Source organism: Marmota monax, unplaced genomic scaffold (assembly GCF_021218885.2).
Source record: "Marmota monax isolate L192 unplaced genomic scaffold, Marmota_monax_Labrador192_F-V1.1 WCK01_AAM20220418_F8-fsc00069, whole genome shotgun sequence".
Classification (NCBI taxonomy): domain Eukaryota; kingdom Metazoa; phylum Chordata; class Mammalia; order Rodentia; family Sciuridae; genus Marmota; species Marmota monax.
Window position 1 is genome coordinate 4,341,900 of NW_026695243.1, and position 25,318 is coordinate 4,367,217.

The 25,318-nt window shown below is 34.7% G+C and overlaps 1 protein-coding gene across 3 annotated transcripts in view; it reads right to left on the bottom strand.

Moving 5' to 3' along the window:
* Window positions 1-2,103: 2,103 nt before the first annotated feature.
* Window positions 2,104-25,318, bottom strand: part of Ncbp1 (nuclear cap binding protein subunit 1) — a 34,770-nt gene continuing 11,555 nt past the window's right edge. For 2 of the 3 annotated variants that reach the window (XM_046457476.2, XM_046457477.2), the window contains 18 exons: window positions 24,849-24,970; window positions 23,350-23,419; window positions 22,710-22,925; window positions 20,283-20,380; window positions 19,360-19,423; window positions 17,889-17,999; window positions 16,106-16,170; window positions 15,602-15,664; window positions 15,311-15,385; window positions 12,953-13,056; window positions 11,112-11,234; window positions 9,983-10,085; window positions 9,452-9,545; window positions 8,687-8,790; window positions 7,301-7,415; window positions 4,308-4,436; window positions 3,625-3,738; window positions 2,104-2,660 (listed from right to left, as the gene is read on the bottom strand). In XM_046457476.2, coding sequence (XP_046313432.1) covers window positions 2,547-2,660; window positions 3,625-3,738; window positions 4,308-4,436; window positions 7,301-7,415; window positions 8,687-8,790; window positions 9,452-9,545; window positions 9,983-10,085; window positions 11,112-11,234; window positions 12,953-13,056; window positions 15,311-15,385; window positions 15,602-15,664; window positions 16,106-16,170; window positions 17,889-17,999; window positions 19,360-19,423; window positions 20,283-20,380; window positions 22,710-22,925; window positions 23,350-23,419; window positions 24,849-24,970 — 1,884 coding nt within the window. In that variant the 3' untranslated portion in view covers window positions 2,104-2,546. The remainder of the gene's footprint in view (window positions 2,661-3,624; window positions 3,739-4,307; window positions 4,437-7,300; window positions 7,416-8,686; window positions 8,791-9,451; window positions 9,546-9,982; window positions 10,086-11,111; window positions 11,235-12,952; window positions 13,057-15,310; window positions 15,386-15,601; window positions 15,665-16,105; window positions 16,171-17,888; window positions 18,000-19,359; window positions 19,424-20,282; window positions 20,381-22,709; window positions 22,926-23,349; window positions 23,420-24,848; window positions 24,971-25,318) is intronic. The other variant, XM_046457478.2, reaches the window with a different exon arrangement.

Sequence of the window (25,318 nt, forward strand, 5' to 3'; positions counted from 1 at the left end):
AGTTTAGCTAATTGGAATTTCCTTTAATCTTGTTCAAAGATCATCAAATAGTTTGACTATAGGATCTATGCATAATTATAGACAAAAATTCAAGTTGAGATAAACTGGATATTTTTCAAATTATTTGACATGATTTTTATCCTGTCACTATAAACAGGGTTCATGCATTCCTTCTTCTCCTTAGATTTGCTTGGAGAAAGACCAAAGTCAAAACAACTCAAACCCAAGTAATTAGGTGCTTGAGGCTATAATTACTAATTGTTCTCTACGTAATAAAAACAGGAATGTTCAGTGTATTTCTCAAGTATTGACTTTTCATATGTGCTATACTAAATATTATAGTTCAGTAAAACTGACTCAATGGGCAGCCAGATTTCTGTGATTGGATAAAACCTTCTCCTTTGACAAGAGAGTAACTAGCTGTTCAGGCGGCTGCTAAGAGCATTACTGCATTGTGGGGGATAAAGCTCTTGGGGCCAGATGAAGCCAAGTACAAATTCCACTTCCTAGCCGTGGACACCTTGGGCAAATTTCTCCATAGGCCTATTTTTATCTGTGAAGGGAGGTATAATCATCTTTCAGAGCACTGCTGTGAGGATTAATCTAACAACTGGCACATAACCGCCACTAGTTAATAAGCACTAATCTAGGCCAATACACAGATTTGTCTAGCTGAGGTTTGCTTCTATTCATTCTTATTTAAAATAGTCCTGGTATCCAGCTATCTACATGGCAAGGCTTCATGTCATCTTTCACTTTCAGGTCTAACTATATTTTAGGAAAAACAGTGTATGTCATCAGTATATTGACAAATACATGTTAAATGGCACCAGTACAATTTAACAGAATATTGATTCATTGCAAGGTAGGAGGTACAGTGACATGCCATTTTTTTGTCTGTGTAAGCTTCCTTAGTGTGGAAAGCAATTGCTGAATGTTTGCTCTTGCACCTTTATTTCTTCAAAATTCAGTTGCTAGGTTCAGTTTTTCCATATGCATAGCTGTTGTACTAGGTAAAGCAGAGTCCCATCCATGAAGGAACTATTAGAAGCAACCATTATACATGAAAAGAGGATCAAGAGAAAGGAAATGAACATGAACACCTACAAATGTCTCTAGAATGTGGACCAAGTATAGCTAGCTAACCTATGCTAGGCAATGTGGAAGTATTACAAAGCAGTTTAAGATCAAATAGTCATCAGAGCCTGAAACGTTATCCACTGGCTTCTTGTGAACAGAAGCCACTTGAAACTACATACTGTGTGCTGTGGTAAAGCAATGGGAAAGAAGAACAGTATACCTAAGATTTCCTTCCTTAAATAGTATGGTATTTAAAATCCTAGGAATTCCCATCTATTAAATGGACTGTTTCATAGCCACCAAAATGTATAGCAAACTAATATGACCATATATCAAAACATGGAAAATGCTCAATGCATCATACACTTAGGATGTAATAAGTTTAAAAAGTTACTATACTTTTTTTTGGTGTGCAGATGCACAAAAATATTACCAGTAACTATAGAATTATTATTGTTTTAGTGAAAAAAGACTAAAAATCCCACAACTTTGAAATGTCAGAGAATTCCTTATATACAGATACATTATTTTACAAAATGCTCTTAAGTCTCAATACCACATAGGGAAAAAAACCTCAGGAATTAGTTATTTGAATCAAGACACATGGAGATAAAACCCAAGCTGACATCTAAATACAGTTTTAGCTAATCTGTGTCCAGTTCCACTATAGCATGTGGTTTGCTACATGATCTTGGACAAATCCCTCTCAGAGGCAACAGGCAATGACCTGATGCTCTAAGATCATCGTTCTCCAACTGGAAACAACTAGGGAGCTTTAAGATGGTGTCCAGCTTCTACCTCTGGAGATTGTTTAAGTAACTTCAGATTCCTAGGTAAGTTGGTATGGACAAATTTGGGTATCACTACTTAAAATAGTAACACTTTTACATACTAATAGTATCTCAAAATACTTAAGAAAAATATTTTGAAGAGAAAATTTCAAACAGTATGAAAGTGTGCCTTCAACAGTAAATCATTAATTTAAAAAGTAAACTAAGATGGTAAATCATGAAATAACCAAGATTAAAAAACATACTTTTAGTTTTATTTCAGCCATGTCAGGTTATCCATGAGCTGTGAAAAGCTATGCTAGCTGGTAATAAATCCATCAGTTCTATTTACTACTTTATAACGCAAGGTTGACCTCTAGTGTTTCACATACCTCAAATCTGTCGTTTTGTGCCGTAAGGAGAAAACATATCAAATGATCACAGAAAAGTTGTATCTGTCACATATAATACATCATGGTCATTGTCACATTGTTATCATTAAGAAATATTTGCTTTTTAAGGGAAATTAAAGGTACTTCCATATTCCTCATTGTCCTTCTTCCCCTTTGTTTCCTTTAAGAAGTGAAGGCTATTATAAGAAACCAAGCCTTCAAACCATAAAAAATAAGACAAATTATTTTAAGATATTAAAAAAAAACAAAAAACCTTGACACGAGGGAAAAAAAAATATGACCCTTAGGCCTGCAGAGCACAGAACTGCTGGAACACAGCCAGGATATGAGGGTCTAATTCAGCAGTGAAGAGAAGGTTCTCCAGGGTCACCATATATTGCTGGATTATCTGATGATGCTGTAGACACAGAAAAGTGGTGTTCAGGTCAGTCATAGCAAGTAAACAATCATGGATAACATCTACCTCAGCAGCCCACCCATGCTGTGAAATGAGAAGAGGAAGTAGGAAAAGGCAAGTAGTTCAGGCTCACGGGAATAACAGACTCTTCAAAAGCCCAGCATTAAGAAAACGTACAGGGAGATGTGAAAAAAGGGGTGTCCAACAGCTTTTCTAAACAACGCAGTCATTACCAGCCTGTCCAAAGTGTAACTCATGATGCCACACTGTGGCAGTGGCTCTTGTGTGTGGCTATCACTAGTATAGACTGGTCAGGACATAATATTTTAGGACTTTTTAAAAATCAGCCCAGACATTGACTAACTGAGGAAGATAAAAATTTCAGAAAACAACAACAAAAACACTCTTTTATGTGTTTCTAGGTGGACTTGAGTATACTTAGGGATTCTTACAGCTTAAAACTTTTTAAATTGGTAGTGAATAAGAAAAAAATCTAGAGGAACTCCTAATGACTTTTGCATTCATGATTTTTCTAGAACAAACAAATGAAGATTAGTGTCTGAAGTTACAAAGAATCAGCTCCACATTCTAACTTAAATCTAGCCGAGAGCAGGTGCTAACAGGTTTCTTATGTGAAGAGACCTCAGCTTACCTTGCTTCTGTAATCACTGTTTATCATCTGAACATGAGATTTTTAAGTACTTTTATAAAACCAATTACTATTTGCTTAGTTTTTATTTTTTTAATCTATTTTAGATTACATTTGAGATCCTTAGCATAGAAAATTTCAATTGGGAGTCTATGTGATAATAAGCCAATTTAAATATAAATATTCTGATGAATAGCAGCAAATGGAATTAACTAAAGGGCCTACAGGTTACTACATAACCTCCTTAAAAATTTGGTGAGGAAACCTTTGTGGCTGAGAATATAGTATTTATCATAAACAATGTTCCTCACAAACCTGCAGGAAGATCTGCTGGAGCCTCTCTATACAGTTCTTGTACCATGGTGTCAATACACTGGTTCCGTCAGTTTCACATCGTACTAAGTGCTCAGTCAAGATCATGATAAAACGCTGGAAAGGAGGAATGAAGATGAAGTATTAGAGGGGTAATTTTATACTTCGGAAAAAAACTCATGACAGAGACTTCCAAGTATGGCCTGTTCCACCCAGTCTTTGAGCTGTGTGCTCCTAACTCTCATGATTCACTGAATATTGTAATCTAGAAAAGGAAACCAGTAATAATTTGAATTGGTGCATCCTTTTGGGCAATACATAATGATTCAATGTCTAAATTCTTCTATAATATTACTTTTGGGTCTCTATTCTGGGAAAATAATCAGAAATGTTAAGAGGACACTGTTTTGCATCCTGATGACAATTTTGCTAACAATCATTTAAATCAACAATAGGGAATAATTAAATATGAAACAGACATTTCAATACTAAGTACACAGCACAGAACTAAGAATACATGGTGGCCTCCAAATACTAACATTTTCTTTTGTAAACTTTTGTATTATTAAAACTTTTCTGTAAATAAGCATGCATTCCTTTTATAATTGAAAATAAGTTTTTTTTTTTTTTAAAATGAAAGAGATGTATTGATTCCCTCTACATGTCAATGTGCCAAACCAAGTTACCTGAAATATGACGAGGAAGAGGTTCTTCTGCTCACTCTGAGCAGACTCCACTTTTTCCTGCAACCTTTCTATTTGCTCCTCAAGGGCCCCATCTTTCCTGTCACTGCTTCTGTCATCATCATCACTTCGCTGCAGAAAGCACAGGGACAAAAGGGCATTATTTACAACTCCAGTGTATTAAATCCCATTAAAGAAAGGGAAGGATTTTATTGTGTCAGATCAAATGCTATTCAAAGACTTGCATTCTGTTGGGCACCTGCCTGTAATCCCAGGTACTCTGAAGGTCAAGGCAGGAAAATCACCAAGTTTGAGGTGAGCCTCAGTAAATTTAGAAAAACTCTACCATAAAATTAAAAAAAATTAGTATATTAGTATACACCTAGTGCTGTACGTTAGTGGTAGAGAACCTAGATTCAATCCCCGAAGAGGGGTATGTGTGTATGTAAGGGGAAACTTATATGTATGGTAAAAGGCCCTTACCCCTCGCCATCCCAAAAAATCTCCAGGTCCTCTTTTGGTTCAGAAACATGTTTTCACTTAAGTTTTATCGGTACTTGCTAGGCCAGCGAAATTTAGTGACACTTGTCTTGGAACAGCAGTGGGAGTGCTGACTATCAAATAATACCGCCTGACCACCTGTGTGAAGTTAACAACAGGAAGGTACCCTGTCAATCTTTCATCCCTAATGGACCACGCGGAAAAGATGGACAGGCCCTCCTGCAGCTCATAGCCCAGGTTGTTCATTCTCATCAGAAATAAGAAATAGCTTCAAGTGACATGTAGTAATTTAAAGCAGACTGTTCAAGACTCTGATGGTAATAATGGGCTCAATCTACCCCTCTACAGCTTTAATTATTTCTTCCAATTTCCTCTGAAGAGTATATAGCATTTAAATCAAAACTAAACTGAGAGTTCATCTCACACTAGCAGGAATGGCAGCCATCAAGAATACAAATAATTAATGCTGGCGAGGATGGGGAGGAAAGGGAACACTTTTATACTATTGGTGGGGTTGTAAATTAGTACAACCACAATGGAAATGATTACAGAGGCCCCTCAAAACACTAGGCATGGAACTACCATATGACCCAGCTATCCACTCCTAGGTATTTATCCTGAAGAATTAGGGTCACCACACTACAGTGATACACGCATACCCACATTTACAACAGCGAAATTCACAATAGCCAAAACTATGGAAACAGTATGTGTCTATCAACAGATGAATAGATAAAGAAAATGTGGTATATATTCAAAGTAAGTTTTATTCAGTCATAAACAGAACTAAAGACCATTATGTTAAGTGAAATAAGACAAACTCAGAAAGTCAAGGAAGCGTGTTTTCTCTCATATGTGGAAGCTTGAGAGGAAAAAGGAAAAGAAGATCTCATGGAAATCAAAGAAGGTCAGTGGAAGGAATGGATCAAGGTGGGAGACAGGCAAGGTGGAGGAAGTGCCGGGAGTGATCCTGGTCAAATTGTATTGTTAAATATGTAACAATAAATCCCACCATTATGTAAAACTATAATGTACCAATAAAAATGTTGAGAAAGGGGGAAAAAAAAAGAAAAAGAAAAGGCCTACTGACAAGTAGCTAAAGCAGCACTCTTGGAAAAGAATATACAGCATTTGCTTATTTGGCTGACAAAATAAGGCAGAATAAAAGGCAAGATTTATCTTCATTTTACTGAAGAAGGGAAAGGGTAAGAGGTTAGATGGCTGAGCTATTCTTGGCTCTCGGTATGTTACATACCAGGTTTCTTTTGGCATGAAGATGGGTGTCACGCATAGAACCTAGAAAGCCTGGTAATCCTTCTTGATACTACTCTACTGCTAAGGCCCATCTATACTTGCATCTTCCATTCTTTAAGCAAAATCATCAGAACCACTCAATGATTGTACAGAATTCTGCTTTTAACTCTACACACACATGTAATAGGGGTCTTCCTTATAGTCTAAGCACCTGGGCACAGTTGTCTTCCTAATCCTACAATAAGATAAGGCTAGAGTACCATTCTTAATGGCTCTTTCTGCCATAAAGGAAATGCTACAAAGATCCACACTACTAGTTACAACAGCCACTAGCCACATATGGCTTCTGAACACTTGAACTGTGGCCAGTGCAACAAGGAAACTAAATTTTAGCTTGTATTTAAGCAATTTTAAATAATTTAAAATTTAAATAGTCACATGTGCTAACAGCTACATGTAGCACATTTCCAGAGAACAATGTAGCATGTGGGAAATCTCTGGAGTGTGACAGACCTGGGCCAAAACTGGGTCCTGTCATTTACATACTATGTGACCCTGGACCATGCTTCCCTCAATTTCTACATCTAAAAAACAGGATGACACCATTTATAGCATTTTAGGTTAGTGAATGTATGTTTACATTCCCATGTGTCTGTATGTATGTCTACTTGGAGACCAGCACTCAAACTTCCTGCACATTCATATAAGTCACTTAACATTTCCCCCACGTTCTAATTTGGTAAACATGCTTCACACTGGAAAGTACTGTCACGGAGAACACCAGTACTATTATGCAAAATCACAGAATGCAATCAGCTCCCTAATTCTCCTCAAAACATCTAAAATACTAAACTTTTTATTACTATGATAATTATTTTTGTAAACTAGGAGTGTCTGTCACACCCCTCTCCAAAGTACTGAGGAAGTGATAAGCCATCTACAGTCTTCTCCCTTCCCCCGTGCACCAGAGAATCAGAAATAATATTGTCCTTTTTCCTTTTAGAAGTGCAAACAAGAAGTTGACTCAGGTGATGAACTGGGGAAAAGTAAAGTTCATGGCTTACATCATGCAGTATAACTACCCATAACAGACTACCCGATCCTTTCCCCTCTGCTTCTGGAAACAGCTACAGAACTTGGCCTAGGAAAAAACAAATTACCACAAAGTAACAGTCTTTGAATAGTCTCTCCAGGTGCGGCCAAACCTTCTTTAATCATTTTGAAATCGACACAAGACTTACCCGTTTGTGTTGCCTTGCCAGTTTCTCTTTAGCTTCTTCTAGCTCTTTCTGGATCTTCATAACATGTTTGTTCATCTTACGAATTGTAGAATGCAAGATTTCCCAAACAAACAATCTTAAAGAAATATGCCATTTGGTTATTATATGGTAGGTTATGCTTGCAGACAATAAAACCTATAATCGAATTCTATAATCTATTCCATCCTTAAGGGGTGCTATATTTCTCCATTTGGGCACAATTAGTCATATTTCTCCAGCAAGCATCCATCTCCATTTGTTAAACTCAAGTAGACTTAAGGAAGCTCCCCGAGGGCAATACTACATTCTTGCCATTTTTCTTACTTCTCTTATATGTACTGTACATATTCACTGAAGTGACAAACTATGAAAACCACTAACATTAGGAGGAGAAATACATTTTGTCTTTTCTCAATGTCAATACCAAGCATTGAACTTAATCTAAGGCTCATTTCACAACCTTTAACCACTCAAGCTAATTCTCTTAGGGAGATTTCAGAAACTTATTAGTTTATAATGACTATCAACTACTAGGCTTTAAGAATAAGATAAATTTACGTCAGCTATCTTTATCATCAAATAGAATAAAAAATGAGGATCATCTTGTAGATGCTTTAAAATAAATGGCTGATTTTTTAAAAATATCCACTTATTTTTATGTCTATGAACTAGGCCTTCTAACCTCAGGATACAGCATAATATTTCCTTCTATAAATTTTGGCTTGGATGACAGTTTAAGTGAAAGATAATATAGCAATCTATTCTTAAAACTCCAATAAAGAAAATGTTAGTCTAGAACGTTAGCAGATAGGACAAAAGAGCAGAGCACTCTGACTTTGGTAGGGGTCAGTGAAGGCTTTGCAGGTAGAAATATTTGAGCTAGGTGTTGAAGAAAAGATGGTGCTCTTGAGCAATGAATTGATTCTAGAAGGCCTGGTTTGAATCGGGGCTCTGCACTTAGTTATGTGACTCTGAGCAAGCTACTGAAGCACTCTGTGACATTTTCCTATCCTGTAAAATGTGGACAATAGGGAACCTCCTTTTTGGTGTGTGAGCATGAAATGAGTTGAAAATGTAAATCATTCAGAATAATGGTTAACACATTCATGGGTGGTCAGTTTTCTGAGTGTTTGGAAATCTGAGAATGCTTTACTGTTGGCTTCATTTGTGAATATCAAAATTGACTGATCATACATTTGATCACACCTTATAGCCCTAAGGATTCAGTATATTTCATATCAGTGACCTCTGGCAATAAGAGATACAATGAAGTTAAAAGGCTATGATGGATTTTTATGAATTATTTCACAAAGTTTGTGTTCTTTAAGAATTGGTATACATGTGGTTTCTTATATATGAGCTTCAAACCTAGTAAAGTCACGAGACAGTTCTGAGGAGAAGATCCAATTTGCTACTGCAGCACAGTCAACAATCTGTGTACGGATCATCTTATCCACGAGGACAGCAATCATCTACAGGGAGAAAAGAATCTCTAGAGTAAATCACCTAATAGTAGCCAAAATAATACTACTGCTACAAAAGTAAAACAGGGCTGTATAATTCATTTTTAGTGGCAAGGGAAATGAGCAATCTGTTCACTTTGTCTTAACATTTATCCTGCCCTCTGCTTGGTTCTAGTAGTCTAAGATATACTATAATATTAATAAAGATTGAATGGAAAGAAGAACTCTAAATGATAATAATAAAAAAAAATTTAGATGATAATGCCTGTACAAAAAAAAGCATATAATTTCAACTGAATCCCCCAAATAAAAACTTTATCATAGAAAAACCTAACTATCTTATAAAATTTGTTCAATTCCTTTTTATAATACACAATATAAAAACAATTATATTGAGGCTTGAGAAATATGTGCTTCTTTGTAGAAACTGGATAGAACAGACAACTAACTCTTATCAAACGAATACACTGCCAAGCAATAAGCATTCTTACTGAACTTTTAGAACATGTTGAGGTATTATAGTCCAAAACCAAATTTTCACACTTTTACATTTTAAGAATGAATTAAACATCATTCACAGCATCAAAAAAATTCATACATTTTAACACCACTCTTGCCTTATCTTTATACCTAATTAGAACCTCAACATGCTTAATTAAATAATTTTTACCTGTGGATGGTTCCTCCAGACCTCAAACATAACTCTTAGCACATGTAACTTCCCTTCATCACTTTCCGCTAGAGTTTTGAAGACTTCATGAAACCTTTTGATAATGGGAGAAAAATATCACACATACTTATTCATTGAGCATTTTCTTTTAAAAGCCTTTCAGATTTAGAATAAAAAATATGTATGTACAAAATAACCAAATATTAACCATTAAGGATGCTAAAAAGGTAAGAACAGTAAGTCACAGTTTGTGAGGGAGCTGCCACAAAATCTTAAAGAGAGGAATATCTATGTGCTTCTCCTCCTCTTGGATTCTAAAATTAGAAAAAAAAATCTGCTTTTATATGCCAACCTTTGGGCAGCTCTCAAAAATGTAGGTAGCTCCCATTTCTGCTTGCTTTCCTTTGGGAAAGCCGGGGATAGGGAATTTAGCAACCACAAACCAAAATTAAATAATAGTATTAAGATCTTCATATTAAAAAAAAATTAGATAAAAATTACTATACCACTGGTGGTATAGTAAGTACTTACTTTGCAAGAGCACTGAAGGAGTGGCTGAATGATTTGGCTGCCAAATGTAGCAGAGTCTGTACAAAGACCTCTATTTTCAATGGGTTAAAACTAAATCCTTCATCTGAAAAATATTTCACAGTAATATAAAAAAATAGGTACAGCAATTTCTTGTTGCTACACTTGGAATGCTAAACAGATGCCACATTCAAATGCTTAGTCAGAAATTCATGTAACATCTAGTATTACTAACAAAAGATGATCACTGATTTTAAATACTCCAAATAAAAACCAATCAATTCTTAGTTTTATGGAACTGTTTCCCTAATACTTCTATATGAGCCATTTCTTTAAACAACAGCACTGATATTTCCTTATTCATACTCGTCCATAAAATGGAAAGATCATGTTAATTAAAAGCAAAATGAGTGAACACTTAAGCCTATGTCCTTAAATACATGACAATGCCTACAATGAATATTGCCATTTTGATTTATGCTTTCTAAATCCATTCCCCAGCCAATGGTTATCCAGTTGTCCCAATAGATTGTCATCCATTCTATTCACTTGCTTTTTTTTTTTTTTTTTTTTGGTGCTAGTACCACACTGATTTAATTACTATAATAACTATACATTTCACAATGTTTTAATATGTGCTATGGTAAATTCTTATCCATTTATTAATCAGTTAAACTTATGTCCATAAAACTGCAATTCTGGTTGGAATTACATGGTATGTTAAACATTACTATTACAGGAAACGTTAAACATTACTATTATAATAGCTTAATTTGGAGAAAACATCCAGCTTTATATTTATAACACAACAAGTCTTCTCATTCAGGAATCTCTCTCTGGTGAAAGCAGAGATGTTTTAAAACATCACTGACTGATCAAAATATATTTTACTTTGTAAGTGGAATGCAGTTTATATTCTTAATGTAAAATGATTTCACAGGAATTTAAGAGCCTCTTTTTAGATAAGGGAGAAATTCTTGAGTTCTAAGACAAGTGACAGGCTGAACAGACCAAATAGATACACTGCTTTATGAGCATCCAGTGGGATTGAGGAACTCCTGTTGCCAGAGTTATTTATATTTTAATTTGACTATATACACAGTTCCACTGAAGAAATATTTAATTCCCTTACCATCATCATCATCCTGATTAGGATTTGGCACATCTTTCAAAATGCTGAAGATTTCATCATTGGTTGCTTTACTTTTAAAGGCAACAGCTAAACAGAGGGCCACAGAATGTCCAGGAAGAGAATCTAAAGACAGAATGGAGGGGAAGATAGATAAAATTGAAAAAACTATTCTAATGAATATCTGAGAAAGAACAAAAACAAAAAACTCTTTCCTTTCAAAATAACATATTCTATGAAGATCAGTATTTAAATTGTGTAAGTGAAGGTTTCCTTTAATAAGCCAAAACAAAACAAAAACACCAAACCTAACAACAACAAAAAACACCCAACCGGAAAGAAGATTCTCATTTCAGTACTTTCTTAATGATACTTAGCTAATTGAATCTAGAGTGTCAGGGCTACTGAGCTTCCTCAAGATGAACAGTGAGTGGAAAAGTGATACGATTACAACTATCTTTAACAACCCTCAACTTTCTTAAGCCTTTGTAACCTCAAAACCCAAGAATTAAAGTACTTCTCTTTCATTTTTGCCACTATCCCCTTTGTCCCACTTTCTCTAAGACAGCAGAAACTAAGTTTGACCTTGAACAAAGGCTGCCTACTTAAGAAGGTATTTTGCTGCTTTCTTTTGTTGAGTAGAGAAATGGTTGAATCTATATAAGGCAAACACTCTTGTGATATGACTCCTAGGTGTTTACTATTGGTTTACATCTGTTGAATCCTTTTGTATAAAAGGTGTGCTTGTATAAAAGGATCACCAGAGCAACAGAGAATTAACTTGTTATGTATGGGAGATAAGAGGCAACCAAAAAGGGACTCCTGACATTGGCTCATAGATTATGAGTCATTAAGCACTTGGAATGAATAAAGTCAATTACAACAGGCCACAGGAGGACAGTCATATATGACCTGTATGAGCTTTTCCTTGAAAGTGGGAGAGGAATGTAAGTGAAAAACAAAACAAGAAAACACACATGGTATAAAACCAGAATCTTCCGTCACCAAGGAATTTACATTCTAGCTGAGGAACCAAGATGATTGCATTTGAGGTAGCCAGAGAGCAAAACAAAACTGGCTTGCTAACGGTTAAACAAAATACTTATGGGAGTAGAGCTTAGGCTATACTCCAGGAAGAAAAAGGAATTAGAGATAAGAGCAGAGTTCACAGAAACAAAGAACCTTCAGGCAACACAAAATGAAGGCTCCTGGAGGGGCTGTCTGTGCTCAGTGCAACCCCAAAAGGGCAACTTGAAGAATACTATGCCCAAGTCTGCACTAGTGTCACCAACGTACAACACCTTACCTTTATTACACATAGTATGCCAAGTACAAAATAGCACCTAAAACCATAGCCCTTCTGACTTACAGTGCAATCTCAGAGATGATGTGAATGAAAGGTAAGAAAATCATACTGATGAATTTACCTCTAGAGGCATATGGCATGTGCACATATGTTCCCAACACCACACTTTAACTATTATCAGAGACAATCAATTCACATAGTCTCCATCATCAAAACAATTACATTTTTAAGTTTAGTACATTCTAACTCTAAATTTACCTTGCTATACTTGACACCATATTTAAAATGATGTCAAAGATACAACACTATAAACTGTATAAATATTATAAGCCAATGATAAAATCTCAGCAAAATCCTCAAAATGATCGCAGGACAAATAAACCATAGTGGCTAGTGAAGGACCACCTTCAAAGAGAGAAAGTATAAACCCCAAGGAAAGAATACAAATTTTCCACCATCAAGTAACTGACTTCACATTATAGTTGCACTGATAAACTCTTTAAAGACAGAGGAATATTTGTCTTATTTTATTACTTACTGCTACTTTCATCTCCGTACTTGTAAATGCAGGTTGGGTTTGCCGGACATAGAGCTGAGAAGGTAGGAGGAACAATATCTAATATACGCTGATGGTAAGACAACCTATGATAAAAATAACAGCCTCAGAAAATGTCTTTCATCATTTTATTCTTTGATAACCCACAATTTACCTGGAAAGTCACTATCTCTGACATCCTGAGCTCAGCTGACTACCAAGAAGTGAATTGGTGGTGGGGGTGGGGAAGTCCTCTGGGCTGTTGTCTTAGCCAGCACCCTAATGCTCAAGCCTACTTCAAAACATTCACTGTGGTTGGGAGTCCACAAGCCTGGTGGCCAAAGATGTGGGCTGATAGTGGAATAGGGTGGAGGAAATAGTCTGATTATATTGCATCAAATAAATAAATATGGAAGATAACAGGAGCCAAATTTTTTACCTGAGAAGGTATTTACAAATCATGCCATAGAGAAAAACTAGAAGGAATGATAGATTGACATTGAAGAGATGGATACACAAACATACACACTGGTGGATATAAAAATATTTATAGATATACACTATGTACATATGTGTATATGTGTTCACCAAGAGGGCGTAGAACCAATGATGCACCAATATCAAGGGGCATATCAAGGGCCCAGATCTTGGTTCCTAAATACCATACTCTATTCTTAGAAACTTGGGCAATCTGAGTGGATGATTCCAGGGGAGGTCAAGAAAACAACGCATGGGCTTAGAAAATCTTATACTAGAAAATAAGAAAATGCTCAAAGAATGTTGGAGGATGTGATTTAAATAAATAAAAGGGCTTACACAGACTTCCCATGGGCAAAACAGGGACAATTTAGGCATCAAAATAAATAATAACAGTCAATGGTTTGTAACACATTGGATGAAATAGAAATTCACTAATCCTGATTATAAATAAAGGACCAGACAAATGGGCAGAAAGGATAGTTCTAATAGAATGCCCACATATATATGTTAAAAAAAAAAAGACAAAGAGAATCATCACTTGGCAATCATTGTAGTGGTGGCTGATAAAAGCTGGAAGTATTAGTGGAGAATGGAGGTTTGATGAAGAATAAGATAAGAGGGGCTGGGGTTGTAGTTCAGCGGTAGAGCGCTTGCCTCGTATGTGTGAGGCACTGGGTTTGATCCTCAGCACCACATAAAAAAAGTAAATAAATAAAACAAAGATATTACATCCATCTACAACTAAAGAAATCTTAAAAAAAAAAAAAAAGAATAAGGCAAGAATATAACTTAGGGGGCTGGGTTTGCAGCTCAGTGGTAGAGCACTTGCCAAGAACGTGTGAGGCACTGGGTTCAATCTTCAGCACCATATATAAACAAACAAACAAATAAATAAATGGTATTGTGTCCATCTACAACTAAAAAGATATTTTGAATATCTTCCCAAAATATATTAATCAATATGTGATTAATGCTAATCAATAACAAAGGGCAAAATCGTGAGTTTAAGGAGGAGAAACCTGGCACATTGACACAACCAGCTGATCAAGATAACATCACCACTGGTTGGATTCCTGTGCCTTCTCAGGTGACAGACTGAAAGCGACAATGTAAGACCGACAATGTAAGACCTGAGTCAGCTCGGGAGGAAATATCCGAAGGATCCAAGAAAGCAAGGTCAAAGCAAGGTTGAGACTCTTTAACACTGACAAAGACGTGGAAGATAAACAGTAACTGTTCAAGTCTGAAGGACTCTAAAGAGAATGACAACTAATGTTACCCCCGTTTTCTATGCTAGAAAAAGGAAGAAATTGATGGGATTGTTGGTGAAATTATAATGCTATCTGGGGATTGTATGGTAGTTTGTACCAGAGCTGACTTTTCATGTGAAAGGTGGTCTGCTGGCTATGTAGGAGGGGAAATATGTTGTGAAGTGTTGAAAGATGATGGGCCCTCCTCCTGCTGGCTCCTGTTATCTTCCATATTGGTGCATCATTGGTTCTTGTTTGTAACAGGTATAGAGAGAGGAGGCAAAAGAGTGATCATGAGAGCAAACACCAAAAATGTCAGCAACTTGGGACTCTAGATGAACAGGATACGGAGTTTTTGGTATTTCAGGGGAGCAACTTCTGTATGAATTTGATATCATCTTATGGAACATTAAAGTAAAACTTACTGGCTTAATTCATATAGGATACAAATGGTAAAGCTGACTAATTTTTTTAAGCCTAAATCCTAATTAAAAAGAGAGACTAAGGGCAAATACTTGGAATTTACAAATTACATTCTGGACACTCATCACACATCAAGTGCAAAGAAGAGAAAAATATCTTCTCAGCAAAATTAGGAGACCTAAATAAACAGAAAACATGAAGAACTTACCTCATACATTTTTCCAAAACTTCTCTTACAAACTTAGGTTTGGGACTTTCAAGATCTTGAGTAAGACAATCTGACCTAATGAAGAAATATAGTTTAAGTTCTTACATATGGTCTGTACTTATACCTAACCCGTACTAATTAAAAATAATTTCTCTTTATTATTCCACTTATAAATAGTAAATTAATATCAAAGAAATAAAAGATTTCAGACAGTAAAGACTGCCTTTAAATTACATTTTTAAATTTTTTTGACTTCTGGATAAAGGAAAAGATAAAACATACCACACTTACCAATCTTCCCAGCTCCAACGGAACTGAAAGTTACTTAGATGATGAGAAAACCAATTAATAAACCTACATGGGAGTGGGAAAAAGAATGATTGCAATTTAGAACAGAAATTTATGAATCTTTCAAACAGATCAACTTGATTTTATGCTTAATGAAAACTATCCCCCACCCCCACCTGCAGCTATCTCTTTTCTTGTGATTTACTCTTTTCTCTGCAAATCTTATAACTTTTTTTTTTTTGTAGTTGTGTACTGGCAGCATGGCTTTGTTTATTTTATGTGGTGCTAAGGATTGAACCCAGTGCCTCACACATGCTAGGCAAGCGCTCTGCCACTGAGCTACAGCCTCAACTCCATTATAACTAATTTTTAATAGTTCTTTATCTCACTTCTTCTAATAGTACTAACATTCATTCTCTTTAGGTAAGAAACATAAAATTTGAGCACCTATTTTTTGTGGGCACCTTATATACGTTTATATAACTGTACAGAAATAAGCAATTGTACCTGTCTACACATGTAGTATTCATTGTGTCCAAACGCATGTATAACATTTCAGTTGCCTGTGCAAGCTGAGAATTTGAAGATAAGGAAAATTCTCAAACATAACTTTGAGCATCTTTTCATGTAAATGATCTTTTGGTTTTTGTTTTCTAAAAAGCTATAAAGTATCAATGATGCATAATAAATCTGACCTGTACATGTCCATGAAATCAAGATAATGAATATTTTGCTTCTTTATTATCCATTCCTCTTCTCCTTCTCCCAAGCTTCCACTGGCCTGCTGTTATTTTGCATTTTTTAGAATTTTAGGTAAATTTACAGTATATAGATTCTTTGATACCTTTCACTTGGCATTATTTTTCTATTTATTCAAGTGCTGTCTGCATTGTGTTGTTATTCCTGTTGTTCTTTATACTGCTGAGTAGTATTCTGTTTCAAAGATATAACAGTTTGTTTCTCCATTCATGGGTTGTTGGATGCTTAGACTATTTCTAGTTTTGTGCTATTACAAATCAAGTGTCTTTGAACATTAATGCCCAGATCTCTTTCTCTGAAAATCCAAATTATTTTTCAGAAAATGAAAACAATAAAAAACTTTACCAAAAAAATTTGTTGAGACTACTAGCAGTGAACTTCTCTAAAGGTTGGATGAAAAATTTAGGATATACAAAGAGAAATGAAGATCCCTGAAAGTGGCAGATATGTATATTCATTTAAATGAACATTACTGTATGAAATTTTTTTTTTCCTTTAAGTTCTAAGAGTAGCATGTAAATCAAGAAGAAAAAAGAAAGTGTTTCCTGATCTTTTTAAAATCTGAGAGAAAGGTTAGAAATTAAGACTAGTAAGCATGCATGACAAAAAGTATACAGGAATACTGCATAAATGTATGTACTTGTAAACTAGTAGAGGAGAAAAAATGAAATAAAATCCCAAATTCCTTATGTAGTACAAAAGACATGACAGCAAAGAAATGACAAACAGAGGCATGACAAACAGAGCCCAGTAAAAAGACAAAAAGACTCCAGCTATATGCTGTGTATAAAACATAAAAATGTAAAGATGCAGAAAGAGTAAAAAGACTAAGAAAAAAATTATTTTAACAAAAAGAAAGCTGGTGAAACTTTATTAACATTTAACAAAACAGACATTTCAGAGTGACAAAAAGTTCACTTTGCTAAAGATATAAATCTGAACTTGTACGAACCTAATAATATTAACTCAAAACAGACAAGGCAAACTACAGAAGTAGAGAAATGAGCGAATTCACAGTCACAGTGGGAGAGTAATACCTCCTCTGCAACAGCAGACCAAAAATTTTTAAAAATTTAAAGATACCAATATTGTAACTAAATATTACAATTAATGGATACTAATTAACTTATAGAAAAACCTTAACTACAGAGTATACATTCTTATTTGTAGTAATCTACATTTTAAAAAGCAAGGGAATGATTATCATGTCAGAACAGTGTGGGGATGGAAATAAAGGAGCCCTACTGGGGAGGAGAACAGAAGGAACATTTAAGGTACAGCAATATATTCTATTTCATAACAAGGGGGAGGTGTTATATGTAAACAAACATTGCAATGTGCGTATCAGTCCATCTCTCTTATTCAAATGATAGAATCCACTATTATAAAACAAGGCAAATTGGAACCACCCTTCCTAAAACCTAAAGCTTAGTTGGAAAAAAGACAAAATTGAGAAAAATTAGCTCAGATATTTAGTAATATTTTAAAGCCAGTCCAGTGAGTATAAATTTAAAAACAGAGCAAAGGATACAACTTGGGGTAGAGAACCAGGTTGAAGTTTGCACAGTTCAATGAGAAGTGTTGTGTACATCACATCAATGTGAGGAGGTGCTGGAAGCTGAAACAGTTCCGCAAAGATCACCTACAAAAGAATCATGAATCAGAACTCAACTCGATTGCTATTGTTGCATTTTAACAATTAGAAAGACCTTAATGTAATAATAAACTCAAACTCAAATCCATGGCACGCATGTGGAAAAAAAGAAATACTTTTTTATAACAAATACCAAAATGAATTTTTTTCTTCAATCAAATAAGAGCATATAAGATTAATGTTTATTTGATCCATACTCCTCCCTGACAAGTATGCAATAATTCCAACACTGGAAGTATCTAAGTTGATTCAGGGATGTACATACTGAGTTTTATTTCTGTAAGTGACAATAATCCTTAGTACACTCTGAGGACCAGAAAGAGAAGATAGTCAAGTTATTGCACTGCTACTTCAAACAGATGCTAGATGTATTTGGCAGTGAAAGAATTCCTTGCCATGCTTGTTTGGAAACTTCTGCTTTCCTCCCTCCTTATAGAACCATCAACCTAGAATTGTTTCCTCTTACTCCTCATCTCTCTGATGCCAATACTTTACTTTGATAAATTTTTACACATTCTACAGATTTAAAAATGACATATTTTACATTTAAACTGACAAGTCGGAGTCAAGTTCACAGTATAAGTATATTCTCTCACAAGTTTTATGATAGAATAGACATACTATTTTTTAAAAAGCACAAAATTACAAGATGAATAAAATGTGACACTTAAATAATACACCACCACTATGCTCTCTTTCACAAAAACTTCAACATAAAGGAGAAGTGCGATAAACAATATGACTTGTGTCAAGTGGAAACTATCAGGACATGGTCTCTTCAAGGATTTGGACTATCAGCACCATCTTTTTGTCTGAATTAATGTGGGGTCCAAAGCATTTCTATAACTCCAAATTCCAAACTTTCTTTTGATTTCTAAGAATAAAGAATAAGGATTCATCCCTAACTGTGTTACAGGAAATAATGTACTAGTCAGGTTTATCCTGATTAAGAGGCCAGATAAACACAGTTAAAGATACGCTATCTGCCTAGAGTGATACAGTATTTTAAAGTATGTAAGCCACTTTACATCTATTAAGTGGACAATGTACTGACAGGGCTAGAGGTAACTTACATTATCCATGATAACTATCCATGAATGAAGGCATACTATATAAATAATTTATAGGCAACTCAAAATTCCATTTGGCTACTGGTCTCAACCTCCTCTTTTCTCTTTACTAACTTGGCTAATAGAACACCAAAACTGACAGCAATTTTCTCGCTCCTCTGTTAATTTTCAGTGCCTGACAAGTAGCAAGAAAAAAAAAAAAAAGCCAAGAGTATATTATACTTTAAAGTCAACAGAAAGACTAAAATTGAGAAACAAATGCCATGTGGAATGCATACCTCTACTATGTGGTAATTCAAGGGGATCTTGTTCTTCCCTGGATAGCTCACTAGTTGTGCAGCACTATAGAAAGTACAATTAAAGCTTAATAAGTAAACAAAGATAGGTAAGATATCAAACAAGCCATTTCCAAAGAAGTGTGCTTAGATATGAAGGAGATCTTTTCTGAAATGTTCTGGATTTTGATTACTTAATCATGGCATAAGTCATTTTGTCTACCATAAGAAAAAGGAATCTTAAGTAATAATACTAAGGAAGCATATTCAGGTCTACTAATTTAACAGGTTACTAATTTAATAGATTGATTCATTCCCCAAATATTTTTCTTTCCACTTTAACATCTAAACCTGAACTTTCCAAGGTCTTGGTTTATAAAAATAAATTTTCAAAGTGTGGTGTATAAATGCTAGAAATCAGAGCAAAACTATTCTAGTATTCATTTATTCCCATAACATCCAAACCAAAAGTAGCTCGCCATTCAAGTTCTCCATATTGTATGGCAAATATCCACATTAAAAAACTGGCATTGGGCTGGGGATGTGGCTCAAGCAGTAGAGCACTCGCCTGGCATGCGCAGGGCGCTGGGTTTGATCCTCAGCACCACATAAAAATAAAATAAAAATGTTGTATTCACCAAAAACTAAAAAATAAATACTATAAAAATTCTCCCTATCTTTCTCTTAAAAAAAAAAAAAAAAACTGGCATCATGGGCACATTATTATAAAGCACCCAACAAAGTACTATTTCGAAGGCAAAGAGACTTGAGAAAGTCAATCAAGTGTTTGTGGAGACTGATTTTAGCAAGATTCATCAGGAGAATAAACGAACTGATTGTTGTATATTCTTAACATACATTTTGCTCTTACTAAACCATCAAAATTGCTGTCCCCCCTCTGAAAATACCACAAAGAAAATTTTTACCAAGTCTTCCTTTCCTTCCAGTGGGACTTAATGATACAGTGAAGATTCTCTTCTATAACAAATCTCTCCACTGAATGACTTCCTGGCATAACAGGACCCTGCAAAAAAACCCAAATATACACACATACAGACCTAGAAAACAGATTTCTTTCATTTATTCAATAAATATTTGAGGATTTACTATATTCCAGGCACTATGCTGTATGGTAGGGATAAAAATTCAGAAGTGTCAAAGTTCTGTATTTCAGAAAATTTCATTGTTTTGTTCATATTCCTACAATGAAATTAGTGTCAACTGTAGTGTTTTTCTACATCTGATACCATCAGATGCCATCAGTGTCCATTTTACATACCAATTATTTTATAAAACGTAACTTCTACATATTACTAGCCCTGGAAAGTCTGATTTATATTTTAAGCCTTAAAAGAAAATTCATTCAAACACCACAGACATAAAAATGACATATGCACTGAAAGATATCAATATATTGTTTACAACAAGGTTAAAAGTACTGCCAAAATGACATTGTTCAACATTTTGGTAAGTATATGCACAGCAAACAGGTTCAAAGAGTATACAATAGACTTCTTAATGATGATTTTGGGATTCTGCTTTAATCTCTGTAATGATTAAAATCTTTTAATAAATACTTTTTAAAGGCCACAACAAAAAAGTAATCCAATCTTCTTTTTAGAGTAATATGTATTTTATATATTTATACTCTTCTGGAAGAAAACAGGTAAGCACATTTGCAGAGGCAATACCAATTACATATAACCACCACCGGAGAAATAAATTTTGTGGCTACATTCTAGTTTCCAGTGCATAAATACCTAATTACAAAGACTTTAGCAGTCTTAAATTAAACTGGACATTCAGTTAGGTATACCTAATTAGACCATAATGTAGTTATAACTAAAAGTGTTTAATTACGTACAGAATATAGCAAAGCGGACAGCAGTTGATAATTTTGTATACGAGATTAATTACTTGCCAACTGGCATCTAGAAGGTAAAGACCAAGGATGCTGCTTAGCATCTTACAATACACAGCACAGCCCCACACAATAAAAAAATTGTCTACCCAAAATGTCATCTGTGCTGAGGATCAGAAACTGATTCATGCTTACAGGGATATACTAACAAGAAGTATGGTACTTTAGCCAGACAAGTTTCTCTTCAGAACAAATCCAGTAATCACTGTGCTTGCTTCCTGACTCTAAAATAGCAACATGAGTGCAAAGATACAAAATAATTAATGCACAGCTAAAAATACACATTTTTAAATCAAATATTAACATCAAAATTATACATTTTCCAAACTCTTATTGTATAATGGTTGCCAACAACTTAACTTCATAATAAAGAATATGGTAAGAATGATGAAGTCAGCTGTTATGGTTTGGATATGAGGTGTCCCCCTAAAGCTCCTATGCTAACACAAGTATGTTCAGAGATGAAGTGATTAGATTTTGAGAGCTGTAACCCCATCAGACCATCCTAGTTTGAATGGAATGACTAGGTAGTTAACTGTAAACAAATTCACCGTGGCTGCAGGAGGTGGGTCACTGAGAGCTTGTCCTGAAGGGTTCTTCTTCCCTGCAGGCCTCTTCCCCTGCACCATGTCCTGAACAGCTTCCCTCTGTCATGCCCTTCCACCATGATTTTCTGTCTCACCCTGAGCCCAGAGAAATGGAACTGACTGACCATGGACTAAGCCTCTGGAACTGTGAGCCAAAATAAACTTTTCCTCCTCCAAGTTGTTCTTTTTGGGTATTCTGGTCACAGCAACAAAAAAAGATGACTAATGTATCAGTTTATACTAATCTTTGGGTCTTATTTTTTCAGTACTTATTTTTAATAATTACACAATTATTAACTTAAGGCAAGCTGAGATACATATAGATAGGGACAATCTCTAAAAGTAGGTATTTTTCTTGAAGAAACCTTATTAAGAATAATAGCTACAATTATTGAGGTCATCATGTCACTTTTTACATGTTAATAACTTTTTACATGTTAATAACTCAATCCAAACAACAATAAGAGATAAATACATTTACTATTCTTTTAGAGAAATTGAGGCACAGAGAGACTAAATAATTCAGCCAAGATTACAAAATAGTATCTGGATTAAATATTATTAAATAGGATTAAAATGCAATCTAATCTGGCCTTCAAACTACCCTCTTAAATTGCACACTATGCTGTCCCTCTAATTTATTTATATATGCTAAATATAATTTCTTATAGAATGAGGTGATTATCATTTATGAAATTAAAATTTACCTGCATTGTCACCAACTCTAATAGATAAAAATTACTGGAAAGGTATCTCAGGCATAAGTAAAACAGGATTAAACCACAAGGAGAATGCAATGCATCCCCTTCACACCCCCTTTCTAGGATTTTTAACTGGTCACATACCTCAGGATCATCTGTATAATCAAACATTCTGAAGATGACCCTTGGCATTGGGTACACTGAATCCTCAGTGTGAGGTGGTGGTGTAAAAGGAGGCAGGTTGTGCTGTAGTGCTTCACAGAGGATGCTATCAAAGGCAAGATAAGGTCTTAGGATGTGCCGTTCCTGCCAGCAATCCTTTTTCAATTTCTGAATCTGGGCCCACAGGCAATCTAAATACTAAAGACAGATTAATTTTTAATAATTAATATAAATAACATTTTGACTAGACAAAATAAAAAAAAAATCACTATCCTCTTAACACATAGAACACAAAAGTAAGCTTACTTATAATTATGTATGGTACAAAACAATGGCACAAAGTTTTTGTTTTTACTTGTATAAAATGTTATTTTGTCATATATATGTAGATGTATATATGACTCTCTGATAGCTAGAATCTCACAGAACAAGGGAATGTTTCAAGTACATGCTAACACTTATTAAATATCGTTTCTATGGCTAGTGATATGAGGAACTGAATACCTGCCATGGAACGTGGAAAACTAGCTATGGTATACAAATGAAATGATTTTAGTCCACTATAGAGAAGAGAATCTACTGAAGAGCTGTTTGTTATCACTAGAGACTGAAATCAATTTACCTCTTCTTGGGGATGTGGTTTATCAGCAGTCCAAACCTGTAACATGGGCACATGAGTCTTTTGGCGTCTCCTAATGATAAAAATGAAAGTCTATATTTAGGCTTTCAAAATAGGAAAAAACACTCAGTGGTTATCAATAAAACACAAATTAAAGCATTTAAATAACATTTTTATCTATCAGATCAGCAAACATACATCAATATAGTCTTATAACATGGCATAATCATCAAGACACCAGATAAATTTACAATCTCAAACATTGGTGGCAGAGAGGTTAATTAGTACATTCTCTTTGGAAGAATATAATCTCTTTGGAAGGCAATTTTACTGAATCAATAAAAATTTAAATTGTTCACAACCTTCAACCCAACATTGCCATTTCTAAGAATTCACATTCCCCATAAATGTACGTGTACACAAAGACATATATACAAGAACATTCACTGACATATTATTTATAATAATGAAAGACTGGAAATAACTTAAATGTCCACCAACAAGGAACTGGTTAAAAGAAATCATGGTACCTTAAAACAGTGGAATAATATACAGCTGTTAAAGAGAATGAGGTAGAGCTATATACTTTTACACAACAAATCCATATTATATTAAGGAAAAAAAGCAAGTGAAGAACCCATGTATCTACTGGACTATCTGTATAAAAATGAGGAAAGAGATTTACATATGCATACATAAAGAGATTCTTTTAGACTTCTTTTAACTTTGTTTGTAACCAATAAAACAAATATTAACACAGTATCCAAAGAAGTACCTATTAATAGGCAGAAAATCATACAACAAAATTAATTTGTGAACACTTTAAGAGATATAACCAATATCATGCTGCTGGTCAATTAAACCAAAGTTTATTAACAAGGCCTATCTATTATTAATATTATAGCTAACAAGATAAACCAAGACATTTATAATGACTTGGGAGGGTTAGGCAGTAGAAAGATGGGACTATTGAAATTAAAATGTCATATTGCTGAAGAAATGTAAGCTGGGTGGAAGATTAGAGAACTGCTGTTTCAAGGACTTGGTTTAGGATTAACTTTTATGAAATAAACATGTGTTAGGGCAGCGGTTTTCTGTTTGCAGAATATATTTGTAATACAGATGCCCAAACCTCTCTCCTAAATAACACAATTCACTAGGTCTGAGGGTTAGGGTCTGAGAATTTTAAGTAACTCTTATGCACACTAACATTTGAACAACTATTTTACTAGGGTGTTTATACCTTTTACAACCATTTATAAAAGCAGCTTTTTAATAAGCAACTCTTTTGCACTGGTAAAGTATGCAAACTTATTTGCTTATTTTGAGGTCTGAGTTTTACAATAGTAGTGAGATTACCTAGAGAATGCCTTCAGAAACTCGTAGCTTTCTTAAGAGATGAAACTCAATTGGTATTCCTAACATAAAATATCATACATTTATTATATTAGTAAGATATCCTTTATCTAAATAGCAAAGAGTACTATGAGCTGTGCCCTTACTTAAGATAGCTTTCAGTGTTGGCAAAGATGCGGTCCATCTCTGCATCTTTCTTTTCGTACAACTCCTTTCCAACCCAGGGCAAAGATGACAGAAATGCATACACATACCAATCCCGTCGCACCTAAAGAATTTTTAGAAAGGTAAGTTTAAATAAGTGCTAGTAAATTTTCATTCATATCTTATTTATTTTAAAATGAATTCCTATAGAAGTTATTTAATAGAATTTAAATAAGACATTTGGCTCATTCAGAGCATTTCCAGATATTCTAATCTTAGTAGACAGAATAATTTGAATTAACATACAAATGTCAAGAGAACCCATCAGTATGTCAGGTGACTTACCTTTTGATTAAGCATTTATAGTGTGATCATCTGCTGTCATTACCTTTTGTTTATTGCCAAAGGGTTACAAGTGAAAAAAATCATAACATAGTACCATAGGGACAAGATTCAGCATATGTGTTGTTCT